Here is a 20,051-nt window from a genome sequence, read left to right on the forward strand (position 1 = left end):
AGCTTTGATAAAAGGACGAGGCTTGAATTCTATGTCAAATTTTCCAAGTTCAATTGCCCACCTCAATAGTCTTCCTGAGACGTTTGGTTTCTGAAGAATGTGTTTTAGAGGCTGATTGGTGAGCACTATAATAGGATGTGACTGAAAATATTGACGAAGTTTTCGTGCTGCTACTATCGGTGCAAGGGCAAGTTGTTCTGCCAAAATGTCTCGTTTCTGCATCAAGTAGGACTTTGCTTACGTAATAAATGGGTCACTGGCCCTTGTTAACCTCTTTCACCAATACACCGCTCACTGCATTCTGAGATACGGCTAAGTACAAATACAGAGTATCTTCGGGCTCGAGTTTGGTGAGGATAAGAGGAGATTGCAATGTCTGCTTGAGCTCCTGAAAAGCCTTCTCCTACTCCTCATTCCATTTAAAGCAATGATTATCCCTGAGGGCTTTGAAGAAGGGGAAGCACCTGTCTGCTGCTCGAGACATAAACCTGTTTAGGGCGGCTACCCTGCCTGTCAACTTTTGAACATCTTTCTTGGTCCTTGGTGATTCCATTACTGCCAGAGCCTGAATCCTGTCGGGGTTGGCCTCAATCCCCCGATGAGTGATCATGAAACCCAAAAACTTTCCTGAAGTTACGCCGAATACACACTTCTTTGGGTTGAGCTTCATCTTATATTTTTGTAGGGTGACAAACACCTCCTCAAGGTCGGATATGTGTTCCTCTACCTTTTTACTCTTTACAACCATGTCATCCACATAGGCCTCGATGTTCTTCCCTATCAAATCGGCGAAGACTTTGTTGATGAGCCTCTGATATGTTGCCCCAGCATTTTTCAACCTAAATGCCATCACCCTATAGCAATAAATGGCTGAATCAGCTATGAATGAAGTCTTCTCTTGGTCTTCTTTGGCCATGAGGATTTGATGATACCCTGATAATGCATCATCTAAGAAGTTGTACAACTTATGTCCGAATGTGCTATCCACAAGATTATCAATCCTAGGTAGTGGGTTGCTGTCCTTTGGGTATGCCTTATTTAGATCTGTGAAGTCAATGTAGACCCTCCATTTATCGCTGGCCTTTTTCACGAGAATACTATTAGCGAGCCAATCGGGGTATTGAACTTCTGTTATGGACCCCGCTCTTACTAATTTGCCGACCTCTTCTTGAATGACCACATGTCTTTACGGCACAAACTGCCTCTTCCTTTGCTTAACAGATTTGGCCCCTGGGTCTATCCAGGGCATATCCTCCATCTTTCATGCAAAAACATCGATGTTGCGGGTAAGACAATCGAGGATTTCTTCCCGGAGGTTGGCTTGGAGATCCCGACCGATAGTGACGGCTTTCCCGTGCTCGAGCTCGACCACCTCTAATTCTTCAACGGGGACCAATCTGTCCCTTGGCTCGAGCTCGAGGTCTGAAAGTTGCATGACGTCTGTACTCATTCCTCGGATGCTAGTAACATAGCACTGTCTGGCAGCCGTTTGGTTTCATCTAACTACTTCGATGCCATGACCTGTGGGGAATTTCATGGCAAGGTGGAAGGTTGATACAATAGCCTGGATCTTGTTTAGTAGGGGTCTTCCCAGAACGATGTTGTAGGCCATTGGGGTGTTAACCACTTGGAGTGGCGTGATCTCTGTCACTTGTGTATTACCAGATCCTAATGTTAGCGGGAGCTCGACGATGCCTTCAGGAATAATGACTCCACCACTGAATCCCTGTAGAGGGGTCTTTACTGCTTTGAGCTGTTTCGAAAAGATCCCCATTTTGGCGAAAGCCTCCTACAAGAGTATATTTGCTGCACTCCCATTATCAACCAAAATCCTCTTCACTTCGAAGTTAGCCACAACCGCAGAGATGACCAAGACATCGTCATGAAGTTATGATATTCCTTCCAAATCTCTTGTACCAAAAGTGATATCTTTAACTTCATCACTGGATTCTCTTGTGGTATGAGCATGTTGGCGGGCATACTGCTTTCGCCCACTATTTGTGTCTCCGCCGGATGCTATGTCCCCAACGATAATATTAATGGTTCCGGCAGTGGGTTGAGCACTGCTTCCCGCCCCAGGCTCTTTTCGATTGTTACGATCATTCCTTGGTCATTTATCATGACCAGTGTAATTTTTTAAAAATCCTCTTTTAATGAGAGCTTCGATTTTCCGCTGCAAAGCTTGACAATCTTCCGTGGTATGCCCATGATCCCGATGAAATTCACAATATTTGCTCCTATCTCTTGTGTTAGGGGGGATTTTATCCTTGAAGGCCACTTTTTATATCCTTAATCGCCATTAAGATATTGGTCTTGGAGGTGTTCAACCGAGTTAGAGATGCTGAGGGAGCCTCATTTCTCCGCTTTTCCCAAGGATGCTCATGCCGAGGAATGGGACCATGTTGCCTCTTGTTTTCGACCTTTTCATGAGGAGGACCCGCTCTCCTTGGATTTAACGTTCCTCCATATTGATGTACTTTTCAGCTCGATTAAGGAGCTCGGTTACCGTCTATGGTGGGGGTCTTTGATAAATACATTTTGAAGACCTCACACATTATGGCATAGGCGAGGGCAGAAACTGCTGCTGTAATGTGGAGGTCGAGTATTTGAAGTCTTTCCTTGTTAAATCTTGTCATAAAATCTCGTAGGGTTTTATTCGGCCCCTGGCATAGTTGCATGAGGGAGGCTACGGTTTTCCTGATTCGCTTGATACTCGTAAAGAAGGTTGAGAACTTATCAGCCAAATCTGAGAATGAGACTATGGAGTTGGGCTACGATATTGAGAACCAATCCCTAGCAGCATTAATCAGTGTTTGTGGAAAGGCTTTGCACATAACCTGATCCGACACAACTTGCAAGTTCATGACGTCAGTATATACATTGAGGTGGTTGATGGGGTTGGACATCCTATCATACTCCTTAATGTGGGGATATTTGAATCTGTCGGGCAAGGGATATGACAATATCTCTGGCATGAATGGAGTGTTAGGGGTGAAACCTGTTGGCCCCCGAGCATTCCGTTGCAGACCAGCTGTAATACCTTCTTCAATGATTCGGGCAATTTCACCGGAATCCATGGCGACCGACCTCAAGCTCGAGGCCATATTGTGAATACCCGAGGTTCCTACTCCGCCATTTGGGGGGTTTGGTGGTCGTGCTCGAGCATCGGCCATAAAATCGCCATGCTCCGCCTACGCTGGCGACGGGTGTTAATTTCTTTGACTTAATAGTTGCATGAGCGTGGCCACCTCTGACGGAGCTCTTCAAAGGTTTCGGTTGTGATGACCGCTAGCAGAGGTGCGAGCACTCCTGAGGATTCTTCATGAGGAGCCGGTTGATCTTCGGCATGATGAGGGATGAGAGCGGATGAGCTTGCAGGAGGAAGACCTGATCGTGTGTTAACCATGGCTTTTGGTAGCGTTTCCCACAGACGGCGCCAATGATACTACCAAAAATCGTACCTGTAGATTTTTCGAGCTTGATGATTCGGATTGAGCACGATCGTAGTCCTCCGGCACCTGAAACAAAGGCAACGAGGTTCGTACTCGTCGCCCCTCCGATACTTAAGTCAGAAAAGGGATTGAAAGATGAATATATGCTGGATATTGTGTGTGTAGAACGTACCTGGATAATGGACCTTGATCATGTATTTATAGTGGTAGGTAGTGCACTCCTAGTAGGATTGAATAAGTTGGACGCTCTTATTTTAATAGAGTCCTGCCTGAGAGAAGTATACTATTTGTAATATAATTGCATGACCAATGATACTATTGTTGACGTAGAGTTCTTGTAGACGTAGGAGTCCTGAGTGGAGATGTTTGAATCACATTGAAATCCTTAGAAGGCAAGACTTATTACGGGCTTGGGTGAATTGGCTGGAGGGATAGTGCTCGAGTACTTAACCTTGAGGACTTATGAGCTTAGGAGATAGAGTAGAGTCCTCGGGGTAAATACCCCGAGGACTGTACCTCAGAATTGAATTATAAGATTAAAAGTGTCCTCGAGATAAGAGTCGTCGAGACATGTCAGTCCTCGAGTATACAACTTGGCAATATCAACTATTAATACATGAACATGATAAAACACATGAGAACATTTATTTATTTAAATTATTGGTATAAGATTTTATTTGGAAATTTCTTTAAGTTAAATAATTCGATTGATAGTGACAAGATGAAAAATGTCAATAGTTTGATAAAACAGCATTACATGGTTTGCTATAACCACAAACATGAAGGAATGTGCTTGTGAATCTCACAAAACACTTCATGAGGTTAGCTTCTCATAGGTACATAATATAGATACACACACAAATATACATCTTACTACAGGGCGTTCGAGATTGGGGTTCAAGGATAAGGTTGACCGACCCAATCTCTTTATGAAGTAATTAAACGTTGTTCTTGATCTTGATTTGCACCCGTATTAGGTGAGATAAGAAATGGCTCGTATTGAGAAAGGAAGCAAACCATTTTACTAGCACAATAGTAAGTACGTATTGAAATTAAGGAGTTAGCTTTTAATCCTCCTACTCGTGACCTTCTCGATTGCCTTAACAAGAAATCTCAATTAGGAATGACAACTTGGCAAGTTGATGATTGGCCTCTCAATTAGGGATGTCAACTTGGCAAGATGGTGAAGGCAAGGCCAGTGTGACCCTCCTTGTCCCTTGCCCTATTAAGGATTTCTAGGAGGCGGCTTGGACTGAGGTGGATTTTCTCCTTGTTTTATTTAATTATTTATATTATTATTACTTTTTAACACAATTTAATTTAACAAGACAAAAATAAAAATAAAATATAAAAGTCCGACGCAGGGTCCGTGTTCCATTCTCATTCCGATTCAAAGGCGAGATATTTTGCTATCTTTAATCTGAACTCTTCCTTGGTATATCAAATAGAAATTTCTCAAATAACTATTTTAACAAACAAAAATGGCTCACAGAGGACTCGAGTGTTGCAAAATTAGAAGATTGACGACTTAATTGCTTTAAATTAAAGATTGAAAACCTACTCGCGTCTCGTAGGAGAGACCTAGATCCGATTAATTAGACACGTGACATTTACCCAAAAAAGAATTTGAAAAATTCACTTGTTTCAGTTATCCACGCGGCCTATTTTACGAACAGGCAGCCAACAATTGCACACGCTTCCTCTCTGTGCCTTCTCCATAATCAAACCGCAGAAATTTTTCATTTTTCTCCAAAATTTCACATTCAATTCGTAGAATTGAGGCACATTCTATAGATAATTTTTGGATTGAAAAGAAAATGTCGAGCGACAGTGACGAAGATGAGCTCTTGCAGATGGCATTGAATGAGCAATCAAATCGGGATGTCAATTACCAGAAACCCTCGAAAGCTGCATCAAAGCCAGTGCGACATTATGTGCAAACCCCGGCCAATCGTGTTCCTCCTTCCGTGACGGGGAGAAGCGCTAACTCTGGGCAGAGGAAGGGGATCAATCAACAGCAGCGGAAGAAAGGGGGAGTAGAGGAGGACGAAGATTCGGAGGTCGAAATGTTGAGCATTTCTTCAGGGGATGAGGATGATCGTGGTGGCATCGGAGCGAGGAATCGCATGGCGAGCGGACGGGAGGATGATAAGTTGTACGATGGGGAAGAGCCCAATTGCTGGAAGCGCGTTGATGAAGCTGAGGTATATCCGTATCATTTAGTGCATACGTGCGCATGCATTCTTCATTTATAAATAAAGCGGATTATGACTGATAGAGTTGTTGGTGAAAACTGATTTTAGTGATTTTATTTTGTTTACCTCTGCCTATTATCTATAATCAATTGACGCGCTCGCATACGAAGAGCTTAATTACCCACCAGGATGATGAAGAATACTCTGACCTCATATGGGTGTATTATTCTGCATTTTTATGTATGTGAAATCCTAAAAGGTGTACCTTTTCTTATCTACATTTTAAAGAAATCTTTAGCTTTTTGAATAATGTACAAAGACATCATGTCGAGGAGATATATATGTCACAATAATTTCGAGCTTATCAGTAAAATAAAGTAAATCTATAATTTCTTGAACTGTTAGGAAGAACTTCCTGAAAAACATGAAACTGAACAAAATAGAATTCCCATACGACACATGATCAACTGGGGGAAGATAAATAGTACTAGGTGAGCTTGCCTCAAAAGAGCCCCTTTTCACTTATCGTTTGGTCTCTATTATTTCCTAATCCACGAGTGACGGTAGCCACAAAGATTGAATTGAATCTATTAGTTAGTATTAACCAGTGGCAAAAGTCCACAGGTTCAAGTCCTGGCCCAAACTTTAAAAACATATATTCACTCCGCAACTAATTTAGCCAACTACCATTTTCGCCCACAGTATTTTTTTATAATGAAATGCATTCTAGTATTTTCTCAGTGGCCCAGCCATGGGACACTATCTTGTTCTACTCTTGGTTATGACCTAGAAAAATGAAGAATATTTAGAGGCCCTCGTTCTCCTGAAGTTGTAATTCTATTATAGCAAATTCTTTAGTCGAAATAAGCAGAGGAAGTCAATATGATATACATACAACGAACTGATAATTTTGATGTTGCCTTTTGTCAAATTGTCAATTAAATTTTTTTCGCAATGTACCACGTGTAAACTCATATTGTTTCCATGAAGTGTTCTTTAAATTCTTTCCATCTATCAAATGGAGTAATTTAATTCCCTTTTCCTTTTGGATAATACTCATACTTCATATTATGTACTCCTTTTTTTTTTCAATTGATATGCATCTCTTGGATTCTTTAACTTCATGATGTATATCTTTTAAAATGAATTTTAAGCATACTCATGAAGTTTCCGTGAATTGTTCTCTAACTTCTTTCACTGAAGCAAATGGGGTAATTTAATTGTATCCCTTCTCCTTTTTGGTAATATTTATTCTTCATATTATTTACTCTTTTCTTTGATGTACATTTCTGTGATTCTTTTGCTTCATGATGAATATCATTCAAAAGGATTTTAAAATTAACCGCTCCCTTGGTTTGACCATTTCTTCAGTTTCCGCTAGTTTTGGTTTTACTCTCTCCTTTATTCTTTGGACACAGGAAACTCTTTGGGTATAACATCATTGCCCACACATCATCCTCCCCCCGGAACATGGTGATGAGGATGCTGTTTGGACACAGGCTGAGTGATAAGCATTTCAAATGCAGTGACAGACCATTAATTGGGTCGTTGAACAAATTGCATCATTATTTTGAGGAACATCAACTTCATGTGCCTTACTATTTTAACTTGCAGATATTTGGTGATTTTCATTAAAGCATAAACTGTAGTTCATAGGCTAGCAATATCAACCATTTTCGAGGTTTTTTGACATGTTAAAGATCAGGCAGTTACGAATTATTCTCACTAAAAAGCTATATCAATTTTTTTTTTTTTTTTTTTTTTTTTTTTTTTTTTTTTTTTTTTTTTTATTTTTATTGTGGGTTTTTTTTTTTTTTTATCTTAAGTTGAAATGGGACGTTTCATGATTTAACCCTAGGTGGAACTCAAGAGAAATCAGTTTAAAGAATAGAAAATTAGGATGTCCATTTTCCAAATATTCTTTATTCTGGCAAAGTAAAAATGACGGATTTCTGCATCTGGTATGTTAATATTAACTTTAATGTATATTATTACTCATTACCCAGTTGTTTATATGTTTTGTTTTATTTCCCTGTTTTCAACTTCCTTTTTTATCTAAACGCCAAATAGGTTACTGATTTTGTTTGGCTATAGACACACATTTATTGTGACTTACTCCTGCTTGTCATTTTAGTTGTCTTCCCTCTGTTTCAGGGTTCTTTTTTGATATTTACATTACAATTTTTTGGCTATTTGTTTCCATACAACATAATCATGGAAAAGTCTAGGTACTTATTGAACTTGAATACTTCTGGCAGCTGTCTCGGAGGGTTCGCGAGATGAGGGACACGAGAGCAGCTCCAGTGGCCCAAAAGTTTGAGCGGAAGTCATCAGCTGCTAGAAAAGCACTAAACCATTCGCCGTCACTTCCACGAGGCATGGAATGGGTAGATCCACTTGGACTGGGGTAAAGTCTGTTATGCCAGCAACATTTGTTTTCCTGTAAATTCTGCTTCTTCTTCTTCTCTGCCCCCTTCAAATTCTTTCCATTTTTGCTAATTTGTATTTATGTATATTGACAGGCTAATTAACCACAAAACATTTAGATTGATCAGTGATAATGCCGCAAGTGCTCCTACCGTGGTTCGTAATGAACCTCTTGATCCCAGTGCTCGGGGTATTTTTGTTATTGTTTCTTCAGCATGCATTTTCTTTGTTCCTTTTTTTTTTTTTTTTTTTTTTGGGGGTTAATTCTCTGAGAAGGAAGCACTTTTCATTACCCTGTCAGAAGGACAAGTCTGTATTTAGATATTAGAATGTTCAATGTTAATTGCATTATATGACACCGCATTATGTTTACATTGATTTCTTATATTAAATAGATTATTCCAATGATAATGATATCTGACATTTCAGTTTTTTATGGTTGAAACGTGTTCATGCTTGTATGTGGTCATGAACATTATGACTAGCACATTCTTTGGAGACGTGTGACTGCTCGGTAATTACTATAGGACCGATCACATGGGCCTCTCGGCTCACAAGAGTCTACCCACGTTATTAATGTATTAAAGGTGTGAAAGTAAGAAATAGTTTAAACTAGGATCTTTTAACCTTTAGGTAAATTGGACAAGAAACAAATATTCTAAGCTTACATGAGCCTACCTGTCTGGAGTTCTTTTGGATATTTAATAATGTTGTAACATTATGAATGAAATTAATTAATAAAGATATAATGCTCTATATAACAGTACATGATTTTAATTTTAGACAGTGAGATTTATGTTTGATTCACTTCCGTAAAGTGGTAATTAACTGGCAGCGCTTTGAGTCAAAGTTTATTCAGGTTAAATTGGAGGGGAATATGCCTGACTGGTTTTCTAAATTCAACTTTCTTTACATAATTTTTCAGAGAAGTTGAATTATTATTCAGAGAAGTTTGATGCAAAGCTTTTTCTATCCCGAGTACACCTAGACACCAGTGCAGCCGATTTGGAAGCTGGCGCTCTTTCATTGAAGACTGATCTTAGAGGGCGTACTCAGCAGAAAAAAGAGTTGGTCAAAGGAAATTTTGATTGCTTCGTCTCTTGCAAAACCACTATTGACGGTGAGTTGGATATCTATCATACCCTGTTATTTTGACTTTTACATAGCAAATTCTAATCACAATGACGATATTTTATTAATTACAGATATTGAATCAAAATTGAAACGAATTGAGGAAGACCCCGAAGGTTCTGGAACTTCTCACTTATTTAACTGTATCCAAGGAGTTAGTTCAATTTCTAATCGTGCTTTTGGGCCTCTATTTGAGAGACAGGTAGGTAGGATCCCAGTTCTGAATTAGTTTTTATAGTTTACCAAATTTGGTTTTATGCTAATCTTTATTATTTCTAATTGAAGTTGGAAATATATTTTTCTAGGCGCAAGCTGAGAAAATCAGGTCTGTCCAAGGAATGCTTCAGAGGTTCCGGACCCTATTCAACTTGCCCAGTGCAATTCGGGGGAACATTAGTAAGGGTGAACATGATTTGGCAGTGAGAGAGTACAGGAAAGCGAAGTCGATCGTGCTGCCTTCTCATGTACATTTTTTTAATTCATATTATTTTATCTTCCAAGTCAGATATAATATGAAATTAATAATTTCTTATGCTGTTGAAACCAAGGTTCTTCCTACCATTGTGTTTCAGTTTACAGGGAATGGAATAGGGTTAGTCTCCAGTTCCTTCTATGGCTCTCTTTCATCTTATTTTATGTATAACTTTTTGTTTCATTGAGGGACTTGGTTCAAATCTGGTGTTTCTTGTTCAAGTCGTTTGAAAATTAAGAAGGAAACCTGTCTGGTCCTGCTAGGTAAGAAGGTGTTAATCCTTTGTTGGTACTAATGCTCCAGCATGTATAGAGCATTAGTGCCCGCAAGGTCTTCCTCCATCCATGGAATCACAGAAACTATCTCTGCCATAAAAGAAAGAACTCCTAGGCCTTATTCTGCAGATCAAAGAGTGATGCAATCCCTGTTCTATTGCAATCCCTGTTCTATCAGCAAATGGAACTGAGTTTCTACACGTCAACTAGTTCGAGAATTCTTCTGCCCAGTAGGAATATCGTTCATGACTTGTTGCATGGGCATGCTCACTGTAGTTCTGTTTTCTTTGTATTACATTGTAACTTTTGTGATTCTCTTTCTTAGTTAATGTAATTACGAGAAATCTCCCTGAATTAAATTTCTCTGACAAGACGAAATCAATCGGGCTGTTTTAATGATTCTGATGGAGTTTCATTGTTTGTGACTTTGTCGACGCCTCTTCAGAAATTTGATTTTGTGTTGGGAAAAGAATGCATGAAGATCGAGTGATCCTATGATTGATTCCCAAATTTATGTTGAAGTACAGTTCTTCAATAAATAAATATTGTCCATACTCATTGTTCTTCACAACTGTTGTTTAGGTTTTTATCATTATTTTCCTTGAGATTATTATGTAATACTCACCTCCTTTGAAGTTCTCAAATTGATTTTTCATAATTTCCCTATTGAAATGAGTTTTCATTTTCATTGATAATTTTCAGGTGGGAATTCTGAAACGCGTTCTAGAAGAGGTTGAAAAAGTAATGCAAGAGTTTAAAGGAATGCTTTATAAATCCATGGAGGACCCAAATATCGACCTAACAAATGTAAGGACTATTATATATATTTCACCTTATAGTGTGACAACATACAGTGCCATGCAATGATATCATCAGATTGCTACTGATTCAGAGGGTGTACTATTGAATTTTTTCTTGTGTTTGAAGAGTAGTTGCCTTTTTAGTTCACGATTCTCTGGCTACTAAAAATTTTTCTTAAGACTAATTTCTTGTGATTTGAAATTATTGAAATACGAGATTTAATCTTTGGGGGTCTTTTGACTTTTAGTTGTAATAAAAATTATATAGGAAAACGCAGCCTAAATTTGGCTCGAAGGAAGGATTTCTTGTCAGTTAAGAGAAAAATAGTATTATGTATTACATTTTAATCAATTTTTTTCTTTTACTAGTCTATTCGAGATACTATTTCAAGTTTTACGAGTGTCTGAGAAGATATGATATGATTTTCTCCCCATCCGCTCTACATATGCATAAGCTCACATTTAGACAGAACAGAAACTAACATTTATGAACTTGTTTAGCATTAAGAGTTGCGCACTTCTGGGAGGGGAAGGAGATACCTTCACAACTAACCTCGTGATAATGGGAACACTGTTTTCAGTTTTTGAAGCCACGAACCATTTGAGATAGTTCCAATAATTACTTCCTACACTCAACACAGATAGCTGTTTAAATCATATAAAGACAATATTTTTGGACAATTTTAGGTAATCACGGACTTTTACTGTTTTTGTTTTTATTTAGTTGTGGTTGACAAGTGAATGTTGTTGATGCTTCATGTAGCTTGAAAACACTGTGAGGCTTCTATTGGAGCTTGAACCTGAGTCAGATCCCATAAGGCATTACTTGAATTTAGAGGTGAGAATTTTGAAATCCTCTACTGCAACCATTAATATCATAATTTATAAAAATATGCGGCTACTTGATAGAAGATATCATGCTGTTAATCTTGGCTACCTTACGTCATAGACTGTTGCTAGTATTTTTCCTTCGAAATTTTTAAGCTATAAATACTCTCCGACCATGAGATAAAAAAGATCTTCATAGCTTTCTTCCCTGTGTCCCAAACTCCAATTTAATTAATTATGTAACAACAGTCTCTTAATCATGAATGGACAATAATTTTGCTTAATTCTTGATGTTCTATTGGACAGAATAATAGAATAAGAGGTTTGCTTGAAAAGTGCACCTTAGATCATGAAGAACTGATGGAGAATTTACAGAACGAGATACATGAGAAGGCTCGATCTGATGCAAAGTGGAGGAAAATTCAGCAAGATGTAAATCTACCTGTACGTTCAAAATGTTGGGATGATTGTTGATTTATTGTAAGTTGGTTGGGTATCTAACTATTTCATTTGTGATCATCAGTCTGATGTGGATCTCTTTTTTACCCCTGGAAATTCTATTCTCCCTGGAGATTCACTACCAGTAGATATTAATATTGAAGAAGTTGATGTTCTTAGGGGAAGATACATCCACCGGTTGACTGCTGTACTTCTCCATCATTTACCAGCCTTCTGGAAAGTTGCACTTTCTGTTTGCAGTGGAAAGTTTGCGAAGGTACTATCTGAAGTCCATCATTATGCCCCCATTTGGCCCCCATTCTCCATCTCATTCTTTTCATCTCTCTTATTTTCAACCACACAATCTTCCATAAAATAATATTACACGCAAATAAAAAAAAAAAATTCATTCTTTTTCAACAACACATTTAAAAAAAAAAAAAAATACTATTCCAACCATTAAAATTTGGAAAGAATGGGGGCCAAATGGGGGCTATATGTTAAATCAAATTTATAGATGCAAGACGTGCAAGGACTTTCCTCTTGACACAAATTGCTGTAGCACATGCAACAATATAAATAGGAGTCAGTGCTTCCATCAAGTTACACTTTGATGAAATATGTTTACTCTTGTTTAATTCCTTCATGTTTATTATTTGGTTCAGGAGAACAAAGGGCAAAGTATTTTTTCTCCATTTAAATCAACTCATCACTGACACCAATTTTCACTCTCTCCTATGAGTTTCTACAATAACATTTTTCGTTCTTAAAGATAGATGCTGTTATATTTTTCCCTCTAAATTCGTGTTTAAATTATTATTATTGAAATTATGAAATGCCTGGTGACGGATGACAAATATAAATCCTTTAAATACTGTAGATTTTGAAAAATATTTGATTGATTAATTGATATAGTCTCAAAATAACATGATGAGAAAGAAATGTCACAGATGTGCAATCCCGCTTTCATGCAAACGACATCTATTGGAAAATTTGCTTGTAAGCATCCTGCTTCTATCTAACAATTATTGTCATATATCTAGTCCTTTGTATTGACCTCATAAGATGAGATTCTAAAATTCATGGGAAATGATGGGTAACTGTCCCATAATTGTTGTTCTCCTAAGTACGAGGAATTTGGTGATCTGTTATATAGTTTTGAGTAGTGTGATTGCATTCTTACTTTGACTGAAGTTCATTTTTCTTTATTCGATCTTCATATAGTTGTATTGGGACATCGATTGTTTTTATCTCATCTGAAATGACTATTGATGGCCTTCATCTCTTTTGCTTTGAAATAATATATCTTTCCTTTTGTAGTCTTCCCAAGTGTCTTCTGATTCAAATGCCAATAGTTCTGTTAATAAATCCGAGGATAAAACGAGAGATGGAAAGTACTCAAGTAATTCACTTGATGAAGTTGCTGGAATGATGCGCAATACTCTATCGGCATATGAGTCCAAGGTAAATATTTCTTCTTGTACAAGGCAATGAAGAAGTATGTTCAGCATTCAAAACTCTATAGTAAATTGAAATGTTTCAAAAACTCGGCAATAATAATATTAACCTTCTTTGTTCAAGCAGTTAAGCACACTTTTTTCATTAATATTTTCTGCTCGTAGGAAGTCATATTTTCATAATTCATGCTTCAACCTAATTTCTTGACTTCCGATACTTTCTGTTTCATTTGGATATCTTGCATCCCTTGCATAACTAAGGTGTTCCTTTTGACTGGTTTATCATAGAAAGATCAATACTTGTGACTTGGTTCAAATGAACTACAGAAAGGAATCAGAATGTTTTGATAATTTGTTTCTTTGTGATTCTGCAACATGGTTATGGTGCATGATTTCTCAAAAGCTGGTTTTGATTAGGTTCTATCAATTAGGCGCTGTGGATCATTTGTGGTCATTTGACAGAAAGGAATTGCATAATTTTTTAAAAATACCATTTCCCTTGATGGATGTGATTTTTTATGTTATACATAAATAAATTATGCTTCTTATATATATATGTTGTAACTCGGTGCATTTCCAACCTAAGGGTTTGAGTCTTACATGCCTTAAGAACTGGTAACATTTACTAGCAGTTTATTTCAGCACATTCTGCCTCGATCTACCTCATAGATGCTCCGATATCCTCTTCTGTTTTAGCAGAAAAAAAAATTCTTGTAATTGAATATTATTTTTTGTATAGGTCATTAACACCTTTCGTGATCTCGAAGAATCCAATATACTGCGCCCTTACATTAGTGATGCGATTAATGAGATATCTAGAGTGTGTCAAGCTTTTGAAGCAAAAGAATCAGTACCTATGATTGCGGGTAAAAATTAGCTTCAATTTTGAACTGAAGAAAAAAGAGCCCATTTTTAAGATTCTCTTTTTTCTGGTGGTTAATGTCTTTGAGATTGTTCTAACAATATTCATTTGTGATTACAGTTGCAGCAATGCGAATTCTTGAGTCCGAGATCTGTAAAATTTATATTATGAGGCTGTGTTCATGGATGCGGACTTCAACAGAAGAAATTTCAAAAGTTGAATCATGGATCCCAGTTTCTATTTTAGAAAGGAATAAATCTCCATATACTATCTCCTCCTTACCCCTGGCATTCCACGCAATCATTATCTCAGCAATGGATCATATCAATGTGTTAAGTTCCAAAATTAATCGTATATCCTTCCTTGCTTAGAAATGGAAAGAAATTAAGCATTGCATTTCACCTGAATAATAATTTTCTAGGCTCATTATTGTCACTCTGAAAGCAAGAAAGTAACAGGTGATAGAACTTTAACAGATCATGCCTCATGAGACAATTCTGAGTTACATGAAAAGAATTTTCTGACTTAGGAGAGAGGGAGGAGGGAAGGGGTAGCAAGGAGGAAGTATCAGGCTGCTTTAACGTAAAATGCCTTGTATCAACATTATTATCTGGAATCTGAGGCTAATGATACATAAATATAGAAATGGAGTACATGAAGCTTTCCTTGAATTCCAATGTAGAACTGTCATAAAAAAAATCTTGACTGAAGTCGCTGATTCAATGAACTGTGCTCCAATGTGATAAAACTTTTGGCTTTCGCAAGCTTTTGCATTCAGCATCGTACCCATAGAAGACCATCCTTTTCAAATTCATAGTTACCCGTATGCCAATTAGGAAAAAAAAGGTGGTATGTGCTAAGAATTTACAATTTAGCATCCTCTGTTAATTAGCTGGCTTGTACTGGCAAATACTGTGAATTAGGGTGGACAAAACTCCCGAATTGAATCGGACAGAACCGAACCGACTTCTTAAGTTAAATTCCCGAACAGGTGTCTAAATCGAAAATCGATGGGTTTAATTCGATTCTCGGTTCTAGACGAAGAATCGGCCAAGAATCGAAGAACCAAATCTCCTTAATTTTTTTAAAATTTAGTTATCTTAAATAAGTTAAATTATTTTATTTTTTCTAAATAAATTTGCTAATCAATTAATTAATTAATTTAGCCCAAATCCAGAATATAATTTTCCTCTTTCTTAATCAAATTGAGTTAAACTTTACCCAAATCTATTATTATACTTTAGTGCTATTTCTTTGTTTATGGAGAAATCAAATTAGAAGCTCGGCTACGCCTCTTATCATTATTGTGAGCTCATCATCTTCCTCCTTCTGTAATTTTAACAATCAAATCTATGAAAAACTCAACAAAAGTAGGCTCAAAAGATATATAAGATTGGACTAAGTTATTTGTAAGAGCTAAGATCGAACATATTATTAGTTGAATTAATGTAGTGTTATAAATATTAAAAAGTTAACTTACTGTATGAAACCTAGGAATCGAATGAAACCGGAACGAATAACCTCGAATAATTCTATAATTAAATTTTGATTCAACAATTTTATTTACTAAATACTCAAAAAATTCGAGTTTGGTTAGGTTCTCCCAAACTGAATCGGACTATGTCTAGCCCTACCGTGAATGGACGTGAGTTATTGACGTGATCATCAAAATTGAGTGTCCTAGGAGTATCGGATCGACACTTTTCCGACACGGACACGCTACCCTAATTGAAGTGTCCGTGCTACGAAGGTCCAAGAAACCCCTGATATTTCTGCATCCACGATTCGAGCCTCCGAATGCTTCTTTTTTCTTTTTTCTTTTTGTGGGGGTGGGGAAATTGTTGGATCCCACTTAAAAAAATAAAAAATTTTACTGCATCACAACAACATAAGGCACAATGACCTGGAAGAATTATTTTAGCTTCATCTAGAATATTATTATAGTCTCCCCAAGTGATATGGTTGAGTGTTGACACTCCTCTACAATGATTTGTTGCTTGCCTGTGATGCCAGAGTACTATAAATGGAGAATCCCCTGTCCCCCAAGAGAGCACAGGAGAAAAACACCAATAAGAAGAATGAAATAAAACTTGAACTTCGCGGAGTTTGCACCTTTTTAAGCCTCTCTTGACTGTTCAATTATTTTTTCAGGATGGTCCAATCTTTAAGAAGTGAAGCAACAAAGTCTGAAGATATACATGCACAAATTCAAGAAATTCCAGAATCAGTTAGGCTTGCATTTTTGAACTGTCTTCTGAATTTTGCTGGTATAAAAGAATGACAAAACTTTAGCCTCTTTTTTTCATTTTTCCTTTTCTTCTTCAGTTTTTGCCATATTAAGTATGAAAGAAACAAGTCTGCTTTAGCTCAGGTAGAAACGAATAGAGCTCATAACGTTATTATCTTGTTGGCACCTTATCAGGTCATCTGGAGCTCATTGGCGCAGAACTTACCCAGGATAAAGCAAGCAAAGAAAGTCCACATTTTCAAAGTGGAAATTCTCGCGAACCACTCGAAATATCATCTCATCTTCTTCCTGGGAGCATTATTGATCCACATCGACAGCTGCTGATGGTTTTGAGTAACATCGGATATTGCAAAGACGAACTTGCTCGTGAATTGTACAGCAAATACAAACATATTTGGCTGCAATCTAGGTAGACAGTTCAACACACTTCCTCATGAAGTCAAGAAAAAAAAAATCAAAACCTCCACTCTTTGTGGTATTAAGAGAACACGAGTTAAATGATAATATTTTGATAGTGTTTATTGTTAATTTTTAGTTCAAGACAAGGTACTTGTGCTTAAAATATGATAAATTAATCTTTTTCTGGTAACCCCCATACACTCTACCCTGGTTCCCTTTAGTTGATGTAAATTACTCTTTTTCTGGTAAGCCCCGTACACTCTACCCTGGTTCCCTTTCCTGTATTTATTTCCTCTCATTTATCCTAGAAAATAAACATAAAACAAGGGACAGCGTAGAAGAGTGATCAGGCTCATATGCACTCTCTTGAACAAATTTTTAAACAGGAAGCTAATGCAATGGATTTGATGTTCAAGTGCTGTAAATTGATATTGTTGATGGGATAATGCTTGCTCTATCAATAATTTATTCCTACCTTTTGAAAATTATTTTTACAGTCTGCCTTTTGTTTGCCAATTTAGGGTGAAAATTGAAGAGGAAAGCGACATACAAGATTTGGTTTTGTCTTTCACCAGCCTTGAAGAGAAGGTCCTTGCACAGTATACTCTGGCAAAGGTATGCGAAACTCCAGTCTTAAGTCGACCATAAAAGCTGTGAGATAATGGTTTCAGAAATTTTTTTTTTGAGATAATGGATTTGAATGTATATGGAAGAATCAAGCTTTCATGTCATCTAATTTTATCAATGAACATTTTATTTTCATTCATGTCGTATGAAGAGGTTATCAATTTTCAGACATATTATATATCTTTGTTTACAGCCAGACCTTTCAGTGAGTAGCTCACTATATTGTATATAGTGTTGAGTGCTTTGGTTGAATCTCAACTAAATAGAAGTAAAAAATTGCAGTAGTTAAGAAGCTTTCATATTCTTGTCACCTTTGGTAATCATGAAAACTCCAGCTCTACAATTTCTGGTAGAATTATGAAAACTTGGAGACAGATCAATCACTGCCCTGGACAGTATTCATCCTTCCTTTGTAGTTACCGGTGATTTTTTTTATGGCAGAAGTGCACATAAGATTAGACTTAAAAGTCATGAATATGTCTGTTATCTCTTGTTCTCGGTAATAACAGGGTAAAGTTTAACTTAGAGAAACCTTAAAGAAAGGACTTAAACTGTTTGTTTTTAAGGTTTGTGTCATATTTTCACCTTATTATTTTATTCATTCTTTCCCAGACAAATTTGATTAGAACAGCAGCTGTAAACTACTTGTTGGAGGCTGGAGTTGAATGGGGAGCAGCACCTGCTGTGAAAGTCAGGAATCCTTTTTCTGCTTCTCATTTTCTTTATCTCAAAGAATTTGCGTGTTATTTTGTTCTCAATGGTACAATAAAACCTTGCAGGGAGTGCGAGATGCAGCTGTGGATTTACTCCATACTCTAGTTTCTGTGCACTCTGAGGTATTTCTGCACACACCATGTGATTCAGACTTACACACCATGAGAGCTTTCAAAAAAATTTAATGTCATCCATTTTTATTTTATTTTTTTAAACATGCATCAACCTAGGATATTTCCTGGAACTTTGAAAAGGTGAGTTTTTGGTACATTTTGCTTAATAACTTATTTTACACAAAGTTTGTTCTCCGTGAAGGTTTTTGCTGGTTGTAAGCCTCTATTGGACCACACTCTTGGTATTCTCGTTGAAGGCCTCATCGATATTTTTCTTGGTCTTTTTCACGAAAACCAAACCAAAGAACTCAAGGCACTGGATCCAAACGGCTTTTGTCAGCTCATGCTTGAGGTAAGCTGACTAATCATCTTCCTCGCCTAAATTTTCTCCAGAACTACTCACCATTATAAGAGTCCAGGCAGAGCTGGTTCTGAATACAGTGCTCCAGCTTCCCAATGAACTTAATGCAAGTTGAATATCTAAAGCACTTGTTTATTTATAGACAAGATTGGTTAACATGTTTATTTTAATGCTTTAGATCATTTAATGTGATTGTTGAATTTTCTTTCAAATTTTATCTTTTCCTTTATGGTTTTCTCTGACTCCTAATTGATTTTCTCAACCATTCTGCAGCTTGAATATTTCGAGACCATATTGAATCCTTACTTCACTCATGATGCAAGGGAATCTCTCAAATCTTTACAAGGGGTCCTGTTGGAGAAAGCGGCAGAAAGTGGGATAGAGTCTATTGAGACTCCAAGTCATCAGCGCCGGGCAACACGTGGAGTTGACGACGTTCTCACAGATGATAGGCAGTCAGGGACGGCTGTATCACCAGACGATCTGATTGTAAGATATTTCTTCTCCCCCCTAAATTCTGTCTTCCTATAACTGACCATATGCCCTGTTCTATCACCTGATTGTAAGATATTATCTTCCTTTTTTTTTTTTTCCTTCTGATTGTGAGCGCTGCTCATGTAATCTTGCTGTACGCACTCCCTGCACTGTATTTAACTGTTAAGTTTGACCGACTTAGTACAGCAAGTTCCCATAAAATTACTTAATTCATTTTAGCGGAAATTGGTTGTCCTGTAAGAAATTGTTGTTTGTCTCACTTACCCTTCCAGTTCTTGGTTCTTTTATCTTAGGCTCTTGCCCAGCAGTACAGTTCTGAACTACTTCAAGCTGAGCTTGAAAGGACACGGATCAACACAGCATGCTTTGTTGAGTCGATTGCACTTGACTCGGTTCCAGAATCAGCAAAAGCGGCGTATGCTTCGTTTAGAGATTCTCCTAACAGAAGCTTTGGAGGCACCCAATCATTTGGTTCGCCAAGTTTCTCCAGACGAAGGCACGGATGAATTTGTAGTTAGAGTGCATTTTGCTTTTGATTTCTTTTGTTAGTTGCAATCCTAGTAATTATGATAGGGAAATACATGTATTTCCCATGGTAAATAATTCCAATTAGTAGCATATTGAGTTTTTCTAATCTTGCAGCAAAATTATCATAACGTTGTTCGTCAATAATCAACAAGACAACATCTTTCACCTCAGCTTGATTAAAGTTTGTCAACGTCATACCATGGAAGCAAACGTTAGACGTATGAACAAA

The 20,051-nt window shown here is 37.3% G+C and overlaps 1 protein-coding gene across 2 annotated transcripts; it reads left to right on the forward strand.

Annotated features, from left to right (window-relative positions):
• Positions 1-5,101: 5,101 nt before the first annotated feature.
• LOC111376149 (exocyst complex component SEC5A-like) lies at positions 5,102-19,992 on the forward strand. Of its 2 annotated transcripts, none has more exons than XM_022999091.1 (21): positions 5,102-5,656; positions 7,906-8,054; positions 8,170-8,264; positions 9,000-9,194; positions 9,280-9,407; positions 9,511-9,669; positions 10,655-10,759; positions 11,516-11,590; positions 11,887-12,024; positions 12,104-12,295; positions 13,339-13,482; positions 14,215-14,341; positions 14,458-14,668; positions 16,489-16,604; positions 16,760-16,994; positions 17,506-17,599; positions 18,224-18,301; positions 18,391-18,447; positions 18,641-18,790; positions 19,073-19,288; positions 19,588-19,992. In XM_022999091.1, exons 1-21 carry the CDS (start codon positions 5,270-5,272, stop codon positions 19,798-19,800), a joined length of 3,264 nt encoding a protein of 1,087 aa, XP_022854859.1. In that variant the 5' UTR covers positions 5,102-5,269; the 3' UTR covers positions 19,801-19,992. The 2 variants fall into 2 exon arrangements, with proteins under 2 accessions (XP_022854859.1, XP_022854860.1); XM_022999092.1 differs by having other exon boundaries at positions 5,250-5,656; positions 7,906-8,089.
• Positions 19,993-20,051: the final 59 nt, after the last annotated feature.

Source organism: Olea europaea, unplaced genomic scaffold (assembly GCF_002742605.1).
Source record: "Olea europaea var. sylvestris unplaced genomic scaffold, O_europaea_v1 scaffold1461, whole genome shotgun sequence".
In the NCBI taxonomy this organism is placed as follows: Eukaryota; Viridiplantae; Streptophyta; class Magnoliopsida; order Lamiales; family Oleaceae; genus Olea; species Olea europaea.

What these genes read in the sequence shown, in the direction of transcription:
- LOC111376149 (XM_022999091.1), top strand. Translation starts at nt 5,270, where the DNA reads ATGTCGAGCGACAGTGACGAAGATGAGCTCTTGCAGATGGCATTGAAT. An exon ending in GAGCAGCACCTGCTGTGAAA is followed by an intron (nt 18,302 to 18,390) that starts GTCAGGAATCCT and finishes AAAACCTTGCAG; the next exon opens with GGAGTGCGAGATGCAGCTGT. An exon ending in TTTGTCAGCTCATGCTTGAG is followed by an intron (nt 18,791 to 19,072) that starts GTAAGCTGACTA and finishes ACCATTCTGCAG; the next exon opens with CTTGAATATTTCGAGACCAT.